General features: G+C 43.1%; 1 protein-coding gene across 1 annotated transcript in view; it reads left to right on the top strand.

The window, feature by feature from the left end:
- The window catches only part of zfpm2b (zinc finger protein, FOG family member 2b), a 67,152-nt gene that overhangs the window by 17,650 nt on the left and 29,756 nt on the right, over positions 1 to 19,746 (top strand). Inside the window, exons 2-3 of the mRNA XM_072674700.1 lie at positions 7,836 to 7,994; positions 13,614 to 13,715. Of these exons, the coding sequence (XP_072530801.1) occupies positions 7,836 to 7,994; positions 13,614 to 13,715 (261 nt within the window). The remainder of the gene's footprint in view (positions 1 to 7,835; positions 7,995 to 13,613; positions 13,716 to 19,746) is intronic.

Below are 19,746 nucleotides of genomic sequence, written 5' to 3'. Positions count from 1 at the left end.
GCCCAGCGGAGTGTGTGCTGGGCTCGGAGCCGGGCTGTTTTCGGTGCAGGGTGAGATGCCCTCATCCCGAGCCAGGAAGCCCCAGCTGTGTGTTTGATGTGGTGCTGATGTGCAGAGGGAGGTATGCTGGCTTTCCATGGGACACGACCAGTGTGTGTGTATGTGTGTGTGTGTGAGTGTTGTGATTTGGCGCACACACACACACACTTCCGCTCACCAGCATATACAGTGATTTGTTCGACTCCAGTTCACCGGAGAAAGGAAACGAGACAGGAAAGCAGAGAAGTTAAGCAAAAGCAGTAGATGTTAAGAGAGGGAGAGAGAGGAGGTGAAAGGAAGAGAGGAGAGGAGGAGAGGAGAAAGGAGGAGAGAAAGGAGGAGAGTGGTGATTTCCATGCGGCTGTGCGCTGTCAGATTGAATTAGCTCAGGTGTAATTAGGGCTTTGGAGAGGCTGCTGCTCTGGCGGCTGTGTGAGGCAGCAGATAGGCTGCGGGGACGCTATCACCGTCCAAACACACACACCTCCTACAGCCGCCGCGCAGCAAATCCAAGCATGAAATTAGCAGCCGCTCGGATCATGCCTGCATACTTTATTGCATATTTTATTTCATGTGTTTTCTGCTGTCTTGTGTGTGAGTGTGAGTGAATGTGTGTACTGTATATGCGAATGTGTATGTGTGTGTGTGTGTGTGTAAGAGGCTGTTTGAGCCACCCATGATTCAAATACACAGGCATGTTTCTTTTGTTTTTTATTACACTGTAATGATAGTGAGATATTGATAAAAAAAAATATGACACCATATGAATGAATAATGAACAGTAGAACCTCATGCTGGGCATATACTATGACCGCACAATTAATAGACCTGTGGGTTTGTCATTTAAACAGACCAAGACAATAGTTCTAGTTTTGGTGTATCTACCATTGTTTATTTCTATATTTTAGAATATTATATTAGAATTATATTGGATATAGCACCGACCAATAGAACAGGACACTAGCTAGCTATATACTAGCTATATAGCCTTCCAGCATTGGGCTATGGAGCAGTGGAGATGTGCAGTAATGCGCCCCCTCCAAGACCTTTGGCATGAGTCGAAGTGGCAGAACTACCTCACTGATGTGGCCGGCTGCAATCATATCCTCCTCACAGCCGTGTTCCAAGATGTAAAGCGTTCCTGGAAGAGTAATGGTTGAGCAAACCTCCTTTTTAATAGCTAATTTCCCTTAAGGATGTCTACACATCTACAGCATTCACCACTTTTTATAGATTTTTTGTCTCTGTCACTATGATCAGAGGATCGCTGGTTCCCCAGGAGCACAGTTGGTCTTGCTCACTCCATGATGGGTAGATGGCGCTCTCCCCTCAATGAGAGGCTTGACTGTGTATGCGTCAAAGGGGGGGCGTCTGTTGGTCTGCCCTCACTAGTGTTGGGAGCATCATATGCGATGGGGGGGGAGAGGAGTACATACTCATTTGCATATCTCCACCTATTCAAAGTAAGTCATACTGCAGTTCTCAGGAGTGCTTTTTAAATGAGGGAACAGTGCAGGACAGCCAATCAGAGCAGTGCTCATTTACATATATACATTACACGGGGCAAAATTAAAAGTTTATCATGCTTTTGCTTTGATAAGTAACTGTCTCTACTCTTTTCTAGATGTTGGTGCATTGCTGTGAACGTTTGATTGCATTCAGCAACAAGAGCATTAGCGAGATCAGGATGTTGAATGATCACCACCACACCTCAACTCCGCACCTCCCAGCTCAATGCGGGGGGGGGCTTTATACCCCTCTAGCTCAAGCCAGTGTATGAGTCTTAAAGGCATGGTAACAGAAACAGCCTGTTGGATTCGAAAAGATAAGGAGAGTCAGGAGATAGATGTGTTTGTGACCACTTGAAGCTGCTGATTTCTGATATTTGGGGTTCTCAGACCCCAAACTGACAGAGCAGGGCCAGACTTGTTAGATGTGGGATGGCCAGCAACTGTGATTAGTTCACACAGTTCAATTGAATAATTTAATAATATTCAATAAAATGTGTTGAACTGTTGAAAACATGGACAGGGCAGCATTTCTCAAAAGTGAAGCCACCACAGGTCTAGCGCCTCCGCTGGCTGGTTGCAGTATGATGCGTAGCTCCACCAATCCCTATATGTTTTAATGACTAAACAGCTCCAGTATCCAATTCCAATGTTGGCCCATTTTATTATTTTTTTCACCAGGAATCAGTATTTAAAACAATGCTATATAAGATATGAAGTGATTGACAGCCTTGGCTGGAGGAGACCCTCTGCAGGACATGAGGCTACTACCTAGTTAACTGTTATTTATTATTTATTTCTTATAACTATTCAATTTCGACGTTTTGACAGTCGTGCCGCGTCGTTCTGTTGGTTGCATTATCAGACGCTCTGTACAGGGTTCTTTGCAGTTATTTTGGTATGTCAGGCAGCTAATGTTAGCCTAGAAATCTCGCCACATCGATTTCCTATTACCCAGTGAAAAGAACACCACATCTGGTCCTTTAGGCTGCACCGCAAACTCGCCGAAGGCGGCCTGAGGCCCTTAGTCTCTGAGAAGGTAGTAGGCGAGTGTGGCTCCACCTCTGGTCCTTACTGCACATTTGGACTCTGCCTGCAAATTTCACAGTTTGGCTTCTTTTCAATAGCATGGAAGAGAGCAGAAACACAACGTCCATGTTTCCTGCGGTCACTGGTTCAAACCGCAGAAGGCAGATGGGAAAGCTCCCTACTTCGCACAATTTAGTGCCCACCAGATCATCAGCTAGCGATGGTGGAGTTGGGGTCTCAGTTCAGAATTGACTTTTTCACATTTCAAAAAAAAAAAAAAAGTAAAGCTAAAGTATTATAATTAAATGTGTAAAAAAGTGTATAAAGTTAATTACACATATAACTAGATACTTTCCACTGAACTGCAGCAGTCAGTCAGTTTGAATTCAGATTAAATCATCTGAATTAAAAGAATTCATTTCAATTGAATTCAGTTTAATTCAGTTTTCAGAGTTTGGCCAAACTCCCGTAGAACAAGCAGCTGGACGGAACTTCTCTTTTTCTTTCTGGGGATGATCCGACATGACCTTTTTCGAAGCATGTATGAGTGTGTGTGTGTGTGTGTGTGTGTGTGTGTGTGTATGAGTGTGTGTGTGTGTGTGTGTGTGTGCATGTGTCTGATCCTTTTCACACTCACACACACTCGAGGCTTCCTTGGTACAATGGGCTGATTCATAAGGCTAATAAAAAGGAGGGGGCTTTAGGAGAGCTGATCACAGAATCTACATCAGTACACACAGACACACACACACACAGGGTCAGCTTGACATGCACCGCTAAAATGTTTAATCTCTTTTGTCTGATATGACAAAGTACAGGTTTACACCTGGCTTGATTCTACACTGGATAAAAAAAAAACCCCACATAGATCCAATGTGTAAAGCGGAGCTTATGTAATACACACGGCTGATGCCCATTAAATAAACACCATCAACGCAGGAGAACTGGGGTGGGTTTCCCAAAATGATTGTACTTTACGAATAATCTTAAAATCACAAGCATTTCCCGAAACACTTCGGAACTGGCGTAGGACCTGAACTTACGTTGAAGAATATCCTGGCTGCTAATTTTCCTTTAACTAGTTGTTTGCATGGCAATAGCACCTTTATTTATATAAATATGGAGAGGTAGGTAGGAATTGCATCTTTCTTTATACCAGTAATTTACATATTTATTGTTTTAATATAATCAGCCGCCTAATGATACTTTTGTGATATAATAATAAGAAAATGTATGTAAATCAGTGGTTTCGTTTTCGACTGGCGCCTGGTGCCTTGCCAGTGCAGATGCAGGGGCGGAGTCTACTTAGTCTACTACTAGAACTACTTTTGGAGACTAAGAAGGCTTGCAAAATTACCATTCCTGAACCCACGTCGTTCTTAAAGTTGTTCGTAAATCGCTAAGATTAATCGTTATTTGAAAAATGCACCCCTGGATCTGTGTAGTAACAGCAAGCTTATCCCCAATTTCCAATTTCCCATACTAAAAGATTTCACTGATCTTAACAAAGACATCACTAAAGGCATTTCTGTAGACATTTAAACTCGTAGCATGTTACGAAAAGCGTGTATTTAAGTATTTAAGCCGTATTTAGTCAAGTCACCAAGATTCAGCAACAATTATCGGTAATTCCTCTCAATCCTGACAGTCTCAGTCTACATGTGTTTATTCTGATTGGCTGAACCGCTGGAAACTATTTAAATACTGGGTTCTGAATTGTGTATTAATACTCTCAACTCCTTCTCAGATCCTTGACTGCAGCTGGGATGTTCCCTATGAAGCTCAGTCTAAACAGATTAGAATGATCTCTAACATATGTGGGATAATAAGTGTGTGTTCGTGCATCAAGACTGGCCTGAGCGACCAAACATGTTGGAGAACATTATTCGGGCTAGTGTAACCATGATCTGTTCCCTGACAAAAAAAAAACACCTGGTGTTTGTAACATGTGTGTTTACCACATTGTAACAGAGAGACAATTTACCCAAACCCCATTCATTTCTGTCAGAGAGACCAGAGTCCAGCTGAGACCCAGAGTTCCTACTAATTCGAGGTTCACTTTACTTCATGTAGTGAGGGCACCGTTGTGTTTTGTAGCCGAGTAATGCTACACATAAACCTAACCTTAACCATAACTCCAGCATACTAACCCTAAACCTAACCCTAACCCTGCTAAACCTAACCTTAACCCTAAGCTCAACCTTCCGCCTAACCATACTAAACCCAAATTTTTAATTAACCCTACTAACCCTACCCTAATCCCCAACCTAACCCTAACCCAGAACTATATACTAACATTAAATCGAACGTAAACCATATATAAATTAACCCTAAACCTAACCGTAAACCTAACCCTAATCTTAACCCTACTAATTCTAAACCTAACCCTAACCTTGACCCCACCCTTTACCTAATCCTAACCTAAACCCTAATCATTCTAAACCTAACCCTATCCTTATCACCTAGCCCTGACCTTAACCCTTAATCATTTTAAACCTAACCATACCCTTAACCCCACCCTTCACCTAAGCCTACCTTTAATAATTCTAAACCTAATCATAACCTTAACCCCATCCTTTACCTAACCATACCCTTAACCCCACCCTTCACCTACGCCTACCTCTAATAATTCTAAACCTAATCATACCCTTAACCCCACCCTTCACCTAACCATACCCTTAACCCCAACCTTCACCTAACCATACCCTTAACCCCACCCTTCACCTAAGCCTACCTCTAATAATTCTAAACCTAATCATAACCTTAACCCCATCCTTTACCTAACCATAGCCTTAACCCCACCCTTCACCTAAGCCTACCTATAATAATTCTAAACCTAATCATAACCTTAATACCCACCTTTACCTAACCATACCCTTAACCCCACCCTTCACCTAACCATACCCTTAACCCCAACCTTCACCTAACCATACCCTTAACCCCACCCTTCACCTAAGCCTACCTCTAATAATTCTAAACCTAATCATAACCTTAACCCCATCCTTTACCTAACCATAGCCTTAACCCCACCCTTCACCTAACCCTAACTCTAATAATTCTAAACCTAACCATAACCTTAACCCCATCCTTTACCTAACCATACCCTTAACCACACCCTTCACCTAATCATAACCTTAACCCCAACCTTCACCTAGCCCTAACCTTAGTCCACCCTACACCTCACCCTAACATTAACCCTAATAATTCTGAACCTAACCCTCCCCTTAACCCCACCCTTCACTTAACGCTATCCTTAACTTAATCATTCCAAACCCAACCCTAACCATAACCTACACCTTTCCCTAGCCTTAACCTCAATAATCAAAAGCTGATCCTGCTACTCACGCTGATCTTTTCTAAAAAAAAAAATAAAAAAAAAAGTTTGAGAACCGCCTGATTAAAACTGAGAACCAGAAGAGTTTTGGTTTTCTTGCTGTCTTGTCATTGTGTGGATATTTGGTCCTTATAAAGCTAATAGTACATGAACACACACACACACACACACACACACACACACAAACACACAGACACCCAAACTCCAGTACAGTCAGTCTTATACGGCTGTGGTGATGCTCGGATAGTGTGTTTGTAACTCTGCAGTTTGCGTTTCCACCCCTGATCTCTGACGTTTTGCGAGAATTTTCAGGCTGATATTAATGTTCATTTTAATGTTAGCATTGAAGCCGATAGCAAAGGTGAACATTTTTGCTGGAAGCTTCATTCCAGGTTTGCTGCTAAAACGCCACGACTGATTAAGCAAAAAAAACATTAATATGCAAATAACAAAGAGTGTGTACAGCTGGAAGGGAGAGGGACCCGGGCTGATAGAACGCAGGGGTTTTATTTATTTTATTATTATTTTTTTTATTTTTTTTTGAGGAGGGAAATTAATCAAACAGAGAAAAATGAACTGTGTGATTGCGCGAGTGTACAACCCAAAGGCATGGCCAGCAAATGAAAAATCAACATTGTGCCGGCTGATAAGGCAAATTAATGAGGAGTGTGTTCTGCTTTCTTTCTACCTTCAAAACCATGCAGCTTATGCTGTGTGTGTGTGTGTGAACGAGAGAGAGTTATCTGCGAGCAGACATAACCTAAGGCTGTTGAATCCTCCTTTACTTCTGCTGTAGACCGCCAACTTAGTTTAGTCACCCTATATATAGAAATGCATCAGACATCAGTTCAAATCAGTGATCAAGCCCAGTTAAACCATTCGAATCATTCATTTGTTCTAGAATAATTAATTAATTGAATGGTTAATTAATTAATTAATTCACCCAGGGTGAAGAGCAGCCACTTCAGCACCCTGAGAACAACTAGGGGTTACACTGTAAAAAATAAAGGTGCTACAAAGGGTTTTGTGAGCAATTCTGCAGAACCACTTTTGCTTCCCTAAGAAACCGTTCTCTGTAAAAGAGATGTGCGAGTGTGATTCGGTTTCAAGAACCTCATGGGATGAAATGTTTCTTTTATAGATTTGCTCAAAGAACCCTGTGTAGCACAGTTATTTTTGAGAGTGGAGGTCCCTTTGGTGCCTACTGAGGAGAGAGGAGAAGGTGCAGTTCCTTCACCCCCCTTTTATTTCCGATTATTTTCTGCCCAGTTTGGATCCACGATTACCCAGCCCATACATATATTTCCCATCACATGCATTGCTCCTCACACTGGGAGAACCGTGTGCAACCAGCCGGGCTTCTATTCAGGAAGTTGGGATTTACCCGTTTGAGATGTACCCCTATTTTACCATCATCAGCATTGCTTATTACACTCAAGACTCATGTAGGTGCACTGGTGGTTTTGGATACTAAATAAAATGGCTATATTTGTGTTGAAATCATCACCACCACTGTAAAGAAATCAGAGAAGGAAGACTGATGCACACCCTACCACACTTGTACGGCTCCGATGCTTCCTCCAGCCAGCCAGTGCTGTGGGAAGATAAGTGCCTACCTACCTACCCTGGGTTGAGAGCAAGGCCAACTGTGCTCTCGGGGCCTCGGCTGATGATGCATGACTAGCAGCATGACCAGGATTCGAACTAGTCGAACCTCAAAGTGGTTCGCGCCTTATTCCTCTGGACCATTGAACCAACAACCTTCTGGCCTTAAGCCCACCTCTGTAGCCTTTATGCCATGGCTGCCCCCAATACAGCTAAACGTAGAGACATAATAAATGAATATCATTCAATAAAAAAAATGGAAAGTACAGTTTAACTACCCTGTAAATTATAAGTGCTGTGAATGTTTTTTTATTTTTCAGGAGTATTTGGGAGTGGGCAGACGGAGTGTGAGGATGGAGTATGTGAGGAGAGAGAGCTGCTAAAGGACAACGAAGTGTGTCCGGAGGAAACACACACACCTTTCCTTTTAGACCCCGACAACTTCCCCTTTAAAGGCGAAGACTTTTCCAAGAAGAAAGGTAATTGAACCGTGTGCATATAATACATATGTGTGTAAACTTGTGGATGGAAACTTTAGGGTAGTTCTACAAACTCGCTGAGTCAGAATAGTTCACAGCAGTCTGGAGAGTCTCTAAAGCCTACATCACAGAACGATATTAAGCCGAATGCTAATGAATACTCTGCCTGATGACTGAGACAAGGTTTGTACTAAAGTTTGAACAAGGCTTTGGGTCCAAAAACCCATTTTTAAAACTTGTTCATGGTGAAGGGCTTCTATTTAGGTTGTTTGGATTGACCAGTTTCAGATTTCCCCTTATTTTACCATCATCAGCACTGCTTCAAAAACTCACTGGTTCACTGGTGGTTTTGGATAGTAAAAAAAAATGGCTATATTTGTGTTAAAGTCTCGGTAAAGAAGGACTGTAAAGAAATCAGAGTCTGTAAATTTCTCACCAACCCACAATACTACACTACATTCAAACACTGAATGATACAAAGAATTCTGACTAATTCGGTCAATGAGAGTTTTCTTCTATATAGACCAAATAATGTGCTTATTTTAATTGTCCGAGGGTCCTCCTTCAAAGTGAACCAGCTAAGTTTGTCTATTAAGCAGTCCTCTGAAAGGAGCACCAGGTTTCTAAAGCACCCTTCCACTTTCCCCTTGCCTTTTCTCATCGCATGCTCCAAGTCGGACCCCGATTCACTGGAAAGAGCATGCATTTTTTTTGTTGTTGCGGCAAAATTCAATTTAAATACGAAAGGGAGACGATTGGAGCAAAATGTGAAAAACACAATTTTAAAGGCAACATCCTATATATTACTAACAGGGTTATTGGTCATAGTAAATAATAACAGGGTCTCTGGCGCGCGCCCTGGGGGTCCGGCCCGCAACCCGAGCTGAAAGCATGGGCTCTTTGAACTGAAATTCAATTATGCTGCGTTTCTCCTGGCCACACTGGAGGTCACGATGCTGACGCCGAAGCCATCAGGCCCATGGCTGCTTAAAACATTCACTCGCCTCCCAAACGTTCTGCTTTTCTTCTTCGTAAATGATGAATCTCCTCTTTGAAATGGCTCCGCTTTTCACTATCCCCACTTTCCCTCACCTCCAGTGCCTTCAAAAGTTTGGGATGGGTAAAAAAAAAAAAAGAAAAAAAGAAAAATGGGAGTGTAAATACACTACCTGCTCTGCCTGGCAGCTAGGAATCTTCAAAAGAGCAATCTCTCGTTTTTTTTTTTGTCTCAAATTGGCGGAACGGCGCACGCTGTTCCTCCTTTTGTTCTTTCTGTAAAGGAATACAGCGCAACGTGTCGGTGGGCTCATTTCAGATTGGAATTTTTATTTTGCGCTTTTCTCTCGTTTTCTCATTTCTCCCCTTTGCTTCTGCTCGGCCTTGTTTTTGAAGTGTACTCTCCGAGGGTCTTTTTCCGCACCTTTTGAATATTCATCATCGTTTCCCTCGATTTGATCGCGTAATTGCATTTTGAACCTTGTAATGGAAATGCCAGGAATAATATAAACTACTTTTCAATGCCTGTCCCTGCCTCAAATGACATTTAGAATTCATGTAGGACTTTACTCAAGCTGTCAAAGAAATGTTCCCATGCAAAAAAAAAAACAACAAACGGCAGACCTTACGTCGGCCCGCCTTAAAGGAACACTCCAACCTCTCTATCCGCTGCATCTGTAGCTGACAACGATCCTAAATTCAGCCATGTGACTCCACTCCTGCGTTCTCTTCACTGGCTTCCTGTAGCTGCTTCCCGCATCAGTTTCAAAACCTAGCCTACAAATCCAAGAACGGACCAGCCCCTTCGTACTTGGAATCCGGTAATGTCCTGGCTGGTGGAGGTGGTGTTCTTGGCTCAATCACCACTTGAATGCTGTAGAGTATTGAAGTATTGTTGTTGACCATGTGCGTCCCTTAACGGCCACAATTCATGTAATGGCTACTTCCATGATAAATCACCATTTCTACCAAAAATGCCCTAAAACACATCAGTAGTCATCTCAGACTACAAAGCCAAGAAAGGACCAGCCCCTTCATACTTGATGGCAGTGGTCAAAAGCCGATCTGCACCAAGAGCCCTTCCAGCTTCAAGTACGGCTCGGCTCGACCCGCCATCCCTCAAAATCCACGGAAGACAAGCGTCCAGGCTTCTTTCTGTCCTGCACCAAAGTGGTGGAACGAGCTTCCCCTGGGTGTCTGAACGGCAGACCCACCTCTTCCGAGAGTACTTGGGCGAATAGCAGAGTACTATGGTCTCCTTATTAACTTGTGTTTAGTAATGTCTAAACTTAGAGGTATCATTAAATTATTAGTCTATTGTAACTAGCTGAGGTTTTTCTTTGGGTAAATAGCAAAGCACTTTTGTAAGTCGCTCTGGATAAGAGCGTCTGCTAAATGCCTTAAATGTAAATGTAAATGTAGATATGGTCCAGCGACTTCAGGTATTGTTCACATCAACCATCAGAATGGGGACAAATGTGACTTCAGTGACCAGACGGGCTGGTGTGAGTATTTCTAAAACTGCTCCTACAGTCTCTAGAACTAGAACAGACTTGGGCAGAAAGGCTGTGGGAAGAATTCCAGGTTCCACTTCTGTCAGCCACAGCCAAGAACAGAAAGCTGAGGCTGCAGTGGCTCAGCACAGGCTCACTAAAACTGGACAGCTGAAGGAGGAAGAATGTAGCCTGGTCTGATGAATCCATTAATGTCCTGGCTGGTGGAGGTGGTGTTCTTAGCTCAGTTGGGGGCTATTAATACCAATCAATCACCACTTAAATGCTATAGAGTATTGGAGTGTTGTTGTTGCTACTTGGCAAGAACGGCTAGGCCGACCAATCCTGGCACTGCTGCATGAGCACGGGTCGCCTAGCTGAATAGGCGAGGTCGCTGGTATATCTTGGCAGAGAGCGAGCGAGCCTCGCTGAGTCCTTGAATGGCCGGGTGGTCGGCTCATGAACGAGGATGTAGATCAGAAGCTGGCCTAAACACACCGTGGGCAATATCGGGAATCTCTCGGGCTACCTTAAGGTTCCAAGCATGCAATTCCCTGTGTTGAACTAAGCATCAAGGCTTCTTAAGTACCCCCAGATCCCAGGTGAAACACATGAACAGGATCAACACGAAACAAGACACTGAATAAAACATGAACACAAATGAACCTGAATCATGAACCGAGAACTGAAAAGAACCAAACACATGAACCGAACGAATGCAGAAGTCCTTATTTGGGGCTGTGGGCAGCGGCTCGGAATCTGAATATTTCCAGTGGTATTCAGCTGTGTGATATAGATACGCCAGGTAAAGATGAAAAGTTCTGAAGTAGTCCTTGAAAGTGAGCTTTTCGGACTCCTCAACCCCCCTAAGAATGCATCGCTAATAGCTGCACAATTTTACTGTAATCTGTTTTTGCACTTAGCTGATCCTGTACTTCCCATACAGTCCCTGCCTGCGATCATACATGAAGCCCTGGCACAGCCCTGGTATTACAAAAGGCTGCGATTGGCTGGGAGCATCCTGACAAATCACGCTAATGCATGACCGAGCCCTAATAAGTCTTAAATTCATCCTGGCCTGTATGGTTTCCTTCAAATGGATTCCCTTCTGTGTGTTTTTTTTTTTTTGTCATTTCTGGAAGAAATGTGAGGCTAAAGCCGAGGTTCAGTTCCTCTGGCCTAAAACGGTGCTTAATAATAGTGTACGCGCCCGCAGTGTCGAAGCCAAAGGCAGAAAATCCTTAATCATGGCTTAATTAAGGAATCATCCTGTAGCTTAATTTCTTTTCCTACACTGTAATTAAACATTTCCAATAAGTTTCGTCACAGGGCTTAACTAAGAGAACAAGTCTGTGATCAAGGTGGGTCCTGGGACGTCTCTCTCTCTCTCTTTCTTTCTCTCTTTCTTTCTTATTCTCTCTCGCTCACTGGCGCGCTCCCCCCTGAGTTTCATCATTTTCTCTAGAGAGGAAGGAGGAATGTGCTGGATGGAACTCTAATTGAGGGATTCTCCAATAATCAGGAAGGCCACAGTTCCAGTTAAAAGCCCCGTGTTTAGATTTAGTTTGGCTTTGTCAGAAACAGAGACGTACTCCAAGGAATTCTAATTGGGACTCGTTTGTTTTTCTTCGCTGTTTCGGCAAAGCCAAAGCGGCTCTAAAGTGCATTCTGGGTTTTCTTGAAAGCATCTTAGGAGAAAGATCATTTTTAATGATTGGTAGAGTGAGCATCACACTGAACACTCTCTCTACCCGTTACTATGGTCTTAGCGCTAAAACGCTCATGGGAAACGGCCCTGGAAATTTCAGTGTTCCAATAGCAGCACTGTGAACGGTTACCCGAGCTAAGTGAGCCATCTGTGACACAGCCATCTGTTATTTAAGATATTGTAAGTTTAGACCATGCCCTCAGCATATTATTATTATTATTATTATTATTATGGTGTCAGACAGTACAACCATACATGAGGTATTTGTACTTGAACACTCGCAGAAACTTTCCTGAAATAAGGAAACCTTGACATCGCACCATGACAGTCACCATTTAAGGTTTCAAGTTTCAAGTTTCAGGTTTATTTGTCATTTGGACAACATGTCAGGACATTTATGCATTGAAATGCTTGCTGAAAAGCTCTACAGGAGGACAAAACTATATACATACTAAACATATTAAAGTAGTTAAGTACGTTATATAAATAAGTTATATAACAATTATATTAAATAAATACAAAATACACACAAAATACAGAATATACAAAGACAGGAGGGATCTGTAGAAATTCTCTGATATGTACATTTATGACACAGGTATAGTCTGAAAGAGAGTGGAGCTAAATATAAATATGTATGTTTATGTTTTCCTGTTATATAAAGTGACTTAGTGATGTTGTTCATAGCAGTGATATATATAGTATTATATCTGTTATTAAGTGACCGAGTGCAGTGGTGTTGGTGAAAGATTCACAGCTTGTTCAGGAACCTGATGGCTTGTGGGTAGAAACTGTTCATTAGCCGGTTTGTTCTGGCCTGGATGCTGTGGTACCTCCTGCCTGATGGAAGTAAGGTGAACAGGCCGTGTGCTGGGTGGCTACAGTCCAACCGGATCTTCTGGATTTTTCTCAGTCTAGATTTTTCTCAGTCTGGACGTTTATAAGACGTTTGTTTAGGAGGAGGAGCTACGGCCATGTTTCTCTTTCCCAATTGTGCTAATTTCTTACCTCCTTCAATGTAAAAGGAATCCACATCTAGACCATCTCATCGTTTACCAGTCGTTGGTTTTTTAGTAGGGGCACACATTATTGCTGTCCAATTAAATAAATCCCAAATCATGACTTTACAGGAGAAGACAGAAATATTCTCAATGTAGAATAATAATTTATTCCAAGTTATTTGGAGCATTTTTATTAATCTATTAATCCAGAGCTATTTAAACAGTGTACAGAGCAGCTCCAGGGTTCAAACAATTGACCACTAACTAAAAAGGGACAATACATACTATAGTGTATATATACAACATATATATGCTATTTGTTTATATAATATTCATATTTGAGAAATAATTTCATTTAATCTTACTAAAACAAACTGAATCATGGTGAAGCGACTAAACTGCGAAACTCTGTTTCGGACAGGTGATGTGTGTGGAGGTCAGGAGACCGGGCAGGAGGAGAGCGAAGGAGGAGAGGACAGGGTTCAGTCCAGCCCGCCGGAGTCAGAGGAATGGGACGGCCCGAGTAAGTTATTGTTCTGCTGGCTCAGTGGAAGCACCTGCCTCGGACACGCTAATCCACAACCTGACTCAATGTACATGTCCTCGCCAGTACAGTTAACCCCTTAAATTGATCTCTTCCACTCAGAAAGAGACTAAGGCTGTGATTCACAAGCCGAGTAGATCAGTCCAGACATGTCTGGTGTCTATAGGTGGAGGCTGGTGATTGGCTGAAGAAAGGGGACACTGCATTAGGGTCTCCTGGATGAACTTTCGCTAGAGCTTTCATATTATCCAATGTCAGATATGTAGCGGATTTCAATAGCACATTTGAAAGTGGGCCTTAAAAATAATGATGATGATGATGATGAAGTGTCATTAAGTACCAAGCTGTTTAAATGTGCTTTAGGCTCCTTTATAGAAAGTTAAAGGGTTAATGCTTTCTCCGAAATGCATTCAGAAGTTCAACCAAGGCTTTCATGTCTGTGTTCCCCTCAGCGCTCTACTGCATTGCTTATTACGTTGCTTATTAAGCCTGTATTTTTTTTCACTGCAGCGTTACTGACTCTATCCACAGCCAAAAAGAAACCATCCGAGAGAGAGAGAGAGAGAGAGAGAGAGAGAGAGAGATATGGTCCTTATCTGCTTCATATCTCATCACGGCTATTTGTCGCCATTGTCTGGTGTGGAGATACACTGAGCACTGACATTCAGCATGTCTCTCTCTCTCTCTCTCTCTCTCTTTCTCGCTCTATCTCTCTCGCTCCTATCTTCCAGCAAAACATGATTAGCGGAGATAGAGAGTCATTCTAACAATAATGAGCCTCAGTGCGCTCTTATCTGATCAGAAAAAATGATTTTTTTGCCTGCTCTTCTGAAATGTATGAGCCCAAAGCCCTAATTATGCCACTTGTGTAGGGTGGGTGTGCATGTGTGTGTGTGTGTGTGCGCGGAACTCATAGCTGGAGCTACAGTAAAATGATCAGGATTAGCTGCCAACAGTGAGCAACATAGTTTCATAGATTAGTTCGTACACATCCTTCAGCATCACTTCACTTGGTTATGAAATCGAAGGTGGTTCTGAAGAAGGTCTCGACCGTCGATACACAATTATCAGATCTCTGATCATGTCTGGTGATAATTAGGTCCTGCAAATATATCAACAGAGCACCAGTATTTAGGGGTCTTGTTTGGTGGAGGCCTTTTAGGACATCATCTGGTAGTTCACAATTAGAATCATTAGCCTGTTTTTTTTTTCATAACTTTTGCTAAAGTTCGCACCAGAGTTTGGGTTTTTGTGTTGCCATATGTTTTTGATTTAGTGTATTTGGTTTCACACTGCAATGGCTAAAGCACATGAAAGGTTACAAATGTATAACTATGGTCATTATTACACATTCAACACTGTTACACCACTTATTAGACCTGCCTTTATTTACAGCAGCTGTATTTTCAGGAGTCTGTAAAGAATAAATGTTAGACAGGCAAAATGTGTGGTCAGTACACTGCATATCCTAACACAGTCCACACTGTTACACCACTGACCCGTAACACACTCCACACTGTTATACCACCGACCCGTAACACACTCCACACTGTTATACCACCGACCCGTAACACACTCTACACTGTTATACCACCGACCCGTAACACACTCTACACTGTTATACCACTGACCCGTAACACACTCTACACTGTTATACCACTGACCCGTAACACACTCTACACTGTTATACCACTGACCTGTACCACACTCTACACTGTTATACCACTGACCAGTGGTATAACAGTTCACACTGTTATACCACTGACCTGCAACACAGTCCACACTGTTGCACCACTGACCTGCAACACAGTCCACACTGTTTCACCTCCAACCCATAACACACTACACACTGTTACACCACTGACCCATAACACAGTCCACACTGTTATACCACTGACCCGTAACACAGTCCACACTGTTACACCACTGACCCATAACACAGTCCACACTGTTATACCACCAACCCGTAACACACTCTACACTGTTACACCACTAACCCGTAACACAGTCCACACTGTTATACCACTGACCCGTAACACACTCTACACACCAACCCGTTACACCACACAATCATAACACACTCCACACCAGTAACCCAGAACACACGGTTACATCTCACATAGAGAGAATGAGGGAGGAAAACGTGAGAGAGTGTGACACAGACTCAAAGACTGAGAACTAGAGAGAAAGGGACCGAGAGATGGAGAGAGAGGTCGAGATTCTGCCGATGTGTCGACAGAGAAGCGAAGGGAGAGACTAAGGGGGAGGAATGAAAGGAGAGAAGCAGATGCAGAGGGGCTGTGGGGGCAGAACCCCCGTTAATGACAGTCTGACAGTGTGAGTGTGTGTGTAGTGGATTAGAGAAATCCCTGGAACAATACAAACTCATTCCAGCTGCAGCACACACACATCAAAGACCTGCCGATTGAGCTTATGAAGCCTTCACACAAACCACAACACATGTAAACCAGCATTGACCAGAGAGAGGGAGAGAGAGAGAGAGAGAGAGAGAGAGAGAGAGAGAGAGAGAGATGAAGGGGCGTATGGTTTTATCTGGAGCAGTGTGGGCTGTTATCCTGCTATTCTCACTCAGCACAGCTTCACTTTCCCGTCTGTTGGCATAATAGATTACTGTTATTTATTTGCATCGCTGTTGTACAAAATGAACCTTAAAGCCACAGTTTGGCAATAAATCAAATAGGCTCAAATTTACAAGCACGTTGACCAACTCTATTGGTCCAATTATAATCTGAAAAACCAGCATACCGCGACGCGACCCAGCTGAGTTCCCTTCCAAACTGATGTGGAGTAATCAAACCATACACCAGGCAACACCCTGCATCCAGAAAATACACAGACCGTCAGCTCATTGACTGACTGCCTTTGAGCACCACTGCTAATAAAGGATGTTCCGATCCAGTTTTTGCTTCCTGATATGAAAAAAGTACAGTAGACAGTAGACTGATTTATTTATGAGCCTTTTATAATGTTTAATATTAAACAATCAGGTCTGATGCACCTCCCTGAACCATTCAGCTGCCAGCTCCTTTTAAACACTGCAGTCAAATCACCTTTGTGTGTGTGTGTGTGTATGTCTTCTGTATTTTGTCAACTATTGATATGAAATTGCTTATTTTTATAGACAGTTTACCGTACCCTCTGAGAACGCTCCTCACTGCTGCAGGCTTAGAATAATGTCTGTTAATGGCGCATTGAGGACACCAGAGGGCGCTCTTCTTGAAAAGCAAAGGCTCCGGTGGTGCTGGGCAGTGTGACGGTATTCACACTGTCATTTGGTATTTGGTATTCATCCTACATTTCCACACATGCTGTAAAACCACTGTACAGAGACGTACTCTAAAGCAACAGGTATGCTGCTAATTGGTGTTCATAAGCTTGCTTGTTAGCTACTCTAGCTACTCTTTAAGTAAAACTGACGAAGCAACATTGTGATGCATCACAAACTCTAACTCTATAAACACTGTTTCCATTCTGCAGCTGTTTTCATGCAGTCTGATGCCTTCGTTTCACGTGTAATGTTGTGGGGCCAAGCAAGCCTTCATAACATACATGATTGTATATACTTTTGAGACAAGAATAAGCCACAAATCTATAGAAAGTCCCAGCCATGGCGCAAAAAAAAAAAAAAATGCCCAGCCCTTGGATCAGAACTGGATCTGCCCTAAAATAGCAGACACTTTCAAAATATGGATCCAGGGCCTGGACTGGCACCCCTAGTGGTCTTGCACAACCAAGCATTTGGTCTTTAGCACAAAACATTCGTGGACTTGGGGCCCTTAGGCTTCAGTCAAGTTAAGCCTGTGCATTCAGCCGTCCCTGCCGCCGCCGCCACCCCCCTGCTTGCCTCTTGCTTACCCCAAATGTATTCATCTGCCAAGGCATGTAGGTACGGCATCTCCAACCAGGAGCGCCCACGATTGCCCTGCTTTGCTCCACCTCCGCGAAGAACATAGCCAGGTGAAAGTTATAGGGAAATAAAAGTAAATAGACATGGCTACATTTGTGTTGTCATGGTGACCCCTGGTTTCTGTCATCATCACCCTAAAGAAATCGGTCAACGTGAATCTGGCACCAGACCCCACTATGAGTTATCATTTACATTCAGCCACTGAATTTATGCTAAGCAGTGCATGGTATGATGCTAATTGGTGCTCATACGCTTCCATTGCTTGTTAGCTACTTTAGCTTTGAAGTAAAACTAACGAAGCAAACTTCAGACACCAAACACGTCTTGGCTGATTGACTTTAATAACCCCCCCCCCTCCACCTTCTCCAATAAACTCCCCTGTAAAGAGTTCAGTGAACATCCAGAGCAGACCAGAGAACCGTCTCAGTGCCTGTGGTCCCGCGACATATAAACTTACACGCACACTCAGGGGGATAATTCAGTGTGTGATATACATCCACCCCCCCCCCATACGGCTCACAGTGGTGAGGGGGGGGTGGTCTGTCAGCTGAATTAAAATACCACCTAATGATAATAATAATAATAATAATATAAATAATGATATTGATAAAAGGGCTAATCTACACCAAACAAAACAGTGTGTTCCTCCCTGATTGTGTGGGTTGTTTCGGTATTCAATTAGGCCGTTTTCCCTGGCATATTAATCATCTTTTCAACAAACAAGCCGGCGTTAATTAAAGCGGAGCGGGGCGGATAAAGACGTGTTGCTGGATCATCATTCTGTTTATCAGCCGCGCGCACACACACCCCGCCGCTTAGCGCAGCCTGCTAGGAGGGGAATTTCAGCGCACTCATGTTTGGAGTTGCTTCGGCGCAGGGAGGGGGTGACTGACTGAGCTGCAGAATTTACACTCTGCCAAATAAAAAGCCCCCCTGCCTTTCACTGAATTCATTATGCCACTTTGATTTTTTTTTTTTTTTTGGAGGGGAGGTGGGGGGGGTTGAAAATCAAGCGCTTTAATCCGGTATAAACAGAAGGAGAGATTCAGAGTGGTTCTGAGTTCCATAAACCCCTGATAGAGTCTGATCACGATACATTCACTGGACACTTTCACTCATCCGCTCACATAGAAACACGTACTATATAGCTGGCCACTTTATAAGAAACCCCTACTCATTAGCTGGCCACTTTATTAGAAACCCCTACTTTGTTACTGGCAACTTTATTAGAAACCCCTACTCATTAGCTGCCCACTTTATTAGAAACCCCTACCCTGCAGCTGGCCACTTTATTAGAAACCCCTACTCTGTAGCTGGCCACTTTATTAGAAACCCCTACCCTGCAGCTGGCCACTTTATTAGAAACCCCTACTCTGTAGCTGGCCACTTTATTAGAACCCCCTTCTCTGCAGCTGGCCACTTTATTAGAAACCCCTTCTCTGCAGCTGGCCACTTTATTAGAACCCCCTTCTCTGCAGCTGGCCACTTTATTAGAAACCTCTACTTTGTTACTGGCCACTTTATTAGAAACCCCTACTCATTAGCTGGCCACTTTATTAGAAACCCCTACTCTGTAGCTGGCCACTTTATAAGAAACCTCTACTTTGTTACTGGCCACTTTATTAGAAACCCCTACTCATTAGCTGGCCACTTTATTAGAAATCCCTACTCTGTAGCTGGCCACTTTATAAGAAACCCCTACTCATTAGCTGGCCACTTTATTAGAACCCCCTTCTCTGCAGCTGGCCACTTTATTAGAAACCCCTTCTCTGCAACTGGCCACTTTATTAGAAACCTCTACTTTGTTACTGGCCACTTTATTAGAAACCCCTACTCATTAGCTGGCCACTTTATTAGAAACCCCTACTCTGTAGCTGGCTACTTTATTAGAACCCCCTTCTCTGCAGCTGGCCACTTTATTAGAAACCTCTACTTTGTTACTGGCCACTTTATTAGAAACCCCTACTCATTAGCTGGCCACTTTATTAGAAATCCCTACTCTGTAGCTGGCCACTTTATAAGAAACCCCTACTCATTAGCTGGCCACTTTATTAGAAACCCCTTCTCTGCAGCTGGTCACTT

This window comes from Salminus brasiliensis, chromosome 3 (assembly GCF_030463535.1).
Source record: "Salminus brasiliensis chromosome 3, fSalBra1.hap2, whole genome shotgun sequence".
Lineage (NCBI taxonomy): Eukaryota > Metazoa > Chordata > Actinopteri > Characiformes > Bryconidae > Salminus > Salminus brasiliensis.
This window is presented reverse-complemented; position numbering and strand designations above follow the sequence as displayed.